This window comes from Cetorhinus maximus, chromosome 11 (genome assembly GCF_964194155.1).
Source record: "Cetorhinus maximus chromosome 11, sCetMax3.hap1.1, whole genome shotgun sequence".
Classification (NCBI taxonomy): domain Eukaryota; kingdom Metazoa; phylum Chordata; class Chondrichthyes; order Lamniformes; family Cetorhinidae; genus Cetorhinus; species Cetorhinus maximus.
Window position 1 is genome coordinate 31,495,789 of NC_135889.1, and position 5,329 is coordinate 31,501,117.

The 5,329-nt window shown below is 41.1% G+C and overlaps 1 protein-coding gene across 1 annotated transcript; it reads left to right on the forward strand.

The window, feature by feature from the left end:
• The first annotated feature begins 477 nt into the window (after positions 1–477).
• On the forward strand, positions 478–4,242 carry LOC144686479 (gamma-crystallin S-1-like). Its single transcript, XM_078551744.1, has 3 exons — positions 478–508; positions 604–846; positions 3,253–4,242. Exons 1-3 carry the CDS (start codon positions 500–502, stop codon positions 3,526–3,528), a joined length of 528 nt encoding a protein of 175 aa, XP_078407870.1. The 5' UTR covers positions 478–499; the 3' UTR covers positions 3,529–4,242.
• Positions 4,243–5,329: the final 1,087 nt, after the last annotated feature.

Genomic DNA, 5,329 nt, shown 5'->3' on the forward strand with positions numbered 1-5,329 from the left:
TCATTCACCAACATCATCACATTGATGTGCACCATAGTTTAATTGGACTCAAACAGAGCAACAAATCCATTTACAGTTGCATTATAACCGGAAGTAGTTATGTCAATGAGCAAAACAACGGAAGCAGATTTTGTTTCTCCCCTTTGGGTTAATTTAGAAGCCGAGCTAGCTGGCTATACTTTGGAAATAAATGATTGAAAATCGATTTTGTAACCATTGCTGTTTCAAAACGGTTCAAACATAGAAAGCACAATGGACTCTCCCTCTTTGTATTCACACGTCAATTAAAATGAAGTGAAAGCAAAGTGAAAAGAATCAGTGACATATCCAGCAACATGTCAAGTGATGTCTTTTGTCCTCTTTTTGCTGATGTTCAGCACCAAATCATTTGAATAACAAGAGTACAGAGTAGAGTGGTCATTTTGTACAGCATATATATACCACGGTGTAGAACGTGTTGCTATGTTAAATCAGTTACTCATCTAACTGTGAGCTCAAAATGGGAAAGGTAAGAACTAGTCTAATTTTGCACAGAATGCTAGAGTTCTTGATTACTATCTCTAGATTTTCAAGCTTATTAATTCATCTTGTCTCTTTCCACAGATCATCTTTTACGAGGACAGGAACTTCCAGGGACGGCACTATGAGTGCAGTAGTGACTATGCTGACCTGTCCCCTTACTTCAGCCGCTGTAACTCCATCCGTGTTGAGGATGACTGGTGGGTGTTGTATGAGAGACCCAATTACATGGGATACCAGTATGTTCTGAGCAGGGGAGAATATCCTGACTACCAGCGCTGGATGGGATTCAATGACAGCATCGGCTCATGTCGCTCCTACCCATACGTAAGCTGTCTGTTTACATATTCTACTCAGATCAAGGCCTAGGAAATGTTCATTCAGCAAAGCACCTCAGTTTGGGGATGTTATCCTGTTTCTCATGCTTTACATTGTAATAATAGTAAAGATATACTGCTGAGTTCTTAAGGGTATAAATGTGCATTGACAGAAATTGGAAATCATTGGTCCTTGAAATTGGGTCAAGTAATTTTTCAGGCATTACTGATTGCATCTAAAACAGGGGTTAAAACACAAATGAGGGGCCTAAGACCTTGTTTTAAGCACCCTCAGAGAAGTTTGATTGCGAAAGATTCTTACATGGCTACAGAGAACTCCAAGAAATCATTTTTCCAAAAAGCCTTCCTCTTTGCCTAAGGAGAGTAGAGGTGCTTGACTCATTCCACATTCATTGTGATCACAACCTCTCCAACCACTCCATACCACCCCCCATCTCCAGTGCCCACTCTGATCCACTCCTGTACCCCACAAATGTGCAAACTATCGGCAGGAGGTGTTTGTGCATCAAATCTTAATGAATGCTGCTGCTTCATTTTGGCCCTTATGTTGGCATGTGTCTGCCTCCAAGTCTGGGAAAGAAATGGGACCAGATGAGCTTCTACCTTGTAAATCCTATCAGTTAGAGACTATTTGCATTTGACAATGACTGGATAAAATATTTACATAGAATTTATAGGACAGAAACAGGACATTCAGCCCAACAATCTATTCAGTCTATGCAGTTCTGTTCTTGTCCCATGCGAATATTCTCCCATCTCTTTATGTCAAACATGATGAGCATATCGTTGTATTCCTTTTACCCTCCTGCATTCACCTAGCTTCCCCTTAAATGCATCAATAGAATATTTTCATATCGCATCAAAGATACATAAAAGTGACGTCAGGATAACAACATGAGACCAACAGAAATGCATACTGCTACACTAAAACCTCTCTGATCATTATTCCCTTTGTTACATTACCCTCATCAGCTCTTCCCATTTCCCATAAAAACAGATGACTAAGCTAATATATTCCAGACCATCACAGACATAGGTGAGTGAATCAGTCCCATTCCATCACTATTATCTGTAAAGATATCCTTACCTTAAGTCCACTGACACAATGCATTAAAGCTCAGCAGAAAGCTGTTGAACTCATGGGGCACGATTTTTAGGTTGGTGTGCGGGCATGATTGGCAGGCCCAGGAGCAGCCAGGGAACAGACCGCTGTCCGCGATCGGCCCCCGATTTCATGCTGGCTGGCCAATTAACTGCCAGACAAAGTGAAGCGCATGCTGAAGTGCTCAGTGCTGCTGGGGTGGGGGTGGGAGGTTGATGTAAGCATGGACACGGGGGAACGCTGAATGAGAGCTCCCTGAAGGTGGAGAGCTGCCTCAGGGAGCTGAAGAATTTAAAACCAATAAAGATTTTAAAATCCGGAAATAAATGTCCACGCATTAGAATCAGTCACCTGAACATATACATAATGAAAATTCTGTCCATACATTTTTATTTTTTAAAATTTAATAATGGAAACCTCACCCCACCCTTGGTTGAGGTTTCATCAAAAATGCAAGGTCTGCCTGGCAGATTCGCAAAATCGGGGTCAATTGGAACTTTCATGGACTTAATTGCCCTGTTAATTGTCAGCGGGTGCGCTTCTGACTTTTGTGTGTGCCCAACAGAAATATCGCATGAGCATGGGAGGACATTGGGATGCATGCCTGATATCATCACGTGCTATTTTAGGCTCAAGAGCATCGGGCGTGCGCCCATACTCTGACCTACAAATTCTGCCCATGATGTACTGATTGCACAAACAGCCCAGGCAATCAAGATAGTCACATGGTGTGGGCATCAATTCCCGCATCACCCACATAGAGGGACAAGATACTATTAATCAGAAGAAACAAGATAAACTAAACTTTCACTCATAATAAGAGATTTGTCATTATGGACCTTACATTTGGTGTGATCAGTATTGAAGGCAGTGGAATTGGGGTCACTGAATATTTTTAAGGCAGAGCTAGATAGATTCTTGTTAGGCAAGGGAATCAAAGGTTATCGGGGGTAGATGGGAATGTAGAACTCGAAACATAAACAGATCAGCCATGATACTATTGAATAGCAGAGCAGGTTCGAGGGATCGACTCGCCTACTTCTGCTCCTATTTCGTATGTGCATATATCCTTTTGACTTGTGTAAAATTACACAAACGTTGCACACTGTTAATCAGGTGAGAATATAATCCAAAAGTCCTGTTCATGTTATTAAAATGTCTCAGCTTTACTCTTATTATTAGTGAGATGATCCTTCAGATATTCCCTCCTAACCCAACAGCTACATTTTTCTAACCTATTTCAAATGTTAAATGAGTGCTATCATCACAAATATGGTTTTATTTCTATTACAGTACCGAGGTGGAAACTACAGAATGAGGATTTATGAGAGACCTGACTTTGGAGGACAGACGATGGAATTCATGGATGATTGTCCATCTGTCTATGATCGTTTCCGTCACCATGAAATTCACTCCTGCCATGTGATGGATGGTTACTGGATCTTCTATGAACATCCCAACTACAGAGGCCGACAGTACTTCATGAGACCCGGTGAATACAGGAGATACAGTGACTGGGGTGGCGACAGTTCAACTATCGGATCTTTCAGGCGCATGAGGGATTATTAGATTATTCTTGACAAATATGGTTTTGTTTTTCTGACATATATGTCATCAGAATAAATATACAGGACTTTACTACTGTTTCTCTCAATTGATTTGTGTTTGGATTGGAAGGGAAATTGTCTGCCGTGTTAACATATTGAATAGGATGTGTAAAGAATACCTGAGAAAATAGCTTCAGAGACATGTCCAGCATGATAAAAGGCAAATTTAGGGCATATCTGGGAAAGTCTTCCCATTACAGACACTGTCTCACATTCTATTATATGGAATTGAAGTTGAGAATTCCACAGAAATTGTGTCCATGACTTTGTCCATTAAGTAAACCAATTTCATGATAATGCAAATCAAATTTCAACTTCCCTGTCATTGCCCCATAACCCTGTAAATTCTTCCACTTCCAAGGAAAGAAACACTTGCATTTATATAGTGCCTTCCACAGCCACCACATGTCCCAAAGGGCTTCATATCAAATGAAGTATTTTTGTGTGTAGTCACTGTTGTAATGTAGGAAACACAGTGGACAGTTTGTGCACAGCAAGCTCCCACAAGCAACAATGTGATTGAAAATGACCGTATTGGAACAAACAGGAAAACAGGAACATTGGACTTAGGAGCAGGGATAATACATTCAGCCATTGGAACCTGCTGCACCATTCAATAAGATTATGGCTGATCAGGTTGTGGTTTCAACTTCTCTTTGTTGTCTGCCCCCATAACTCTTGACTCCCTTGTCTATCAAAAATCTGTCTAACTCAGCCTTGAATAAATTCAATGACTCAGCCTCCATTGCTCTCTGGGGAAGAGAATTCCGCATACTAATGATCCTTTGAGAGAAAATATTTCTCCTCATTTCAGTCTTGGACGGTTTTTTTGTGACATTGGTTGTGGGATAAATATGGGCCAGGTGGGATTAAGTCCCCTGCTCTTCTGCAAAATAGTGTTGTACGATTTTAAATCGCAGCTTCAAAGGGCAAACAGGATCTTGATTTAAGATCTCATGTGAAGGACGACATGTCCAACAATGCAGCACTCCCTCAGTAGTGCAGTGGAGTATCAGCCTGGATTGTTGGGCTCAAGCGCTGGAGCAGGACTTGAACTCACAACCTCCGTCTCAGAGGTAAGACTGTTACAACTGAGTCATGGCTCTATTATCTAGTTCCCTTTTGAAAGCTATGATTGAATTTGCTTCCACCACCCTTTCAGGTAGTGTGTTCTTGACAATTTTCTGTGTAAAAATATGTTCTCCTCATCTCCCCTTGGTTCTTTTGCCAATTACCTTAAATCTGTGTCATCTGATTGCCCAACCCTCCTGCCACTGGAAACAGTTTATCTGTATTTAATCTGTCGAAAGGCTTCGTGATTTTGGACATCTTTATTAAAATCTCCCCTGGACTTTCTCTGCTCTAAGGAGAGCCAACCCTAACATTCTAATATCTCTGTTTAAGAGATAACTACAAGTAGCTGTTACATTTCAAGTTACCAATTACATTTTTAGTGTTTGTGGCCATCTCTATGGCTATGTGGGAAGCAATAAGACAGCAGCCACTGGATCACACTAACCCATAACAAGGAAATAACTTCCACTTCTCTTAGAATCGTTGAATCTTACATCACAGGTGGAGGCAATTTGGCTCTTTGTGCCCACGCTAGCTCTCTGAAAGAGTTGTTCAATTTAGTCCCACAGCTTTTTTCTCATGACCCTCACAATTAGTCCCCTTCAAATACATGTCCAATTGCCTTTTGAAATTTCCTATGGGATCTGCTCTCACTTTTTCATGTGGATCAGAAGAACCCTCTCCTCCCT

Coding starts and splice junctions, on each gene's coding strand:
- LOC144686479 (XM_078551744.1), top strand. Junction 847..3,252: donor CATGTCGCTCCTACCCATAC/GTAAGCTGTCTG, acceptor TTTCTATTACAG/TACCGAGGTGGAAACTACAG.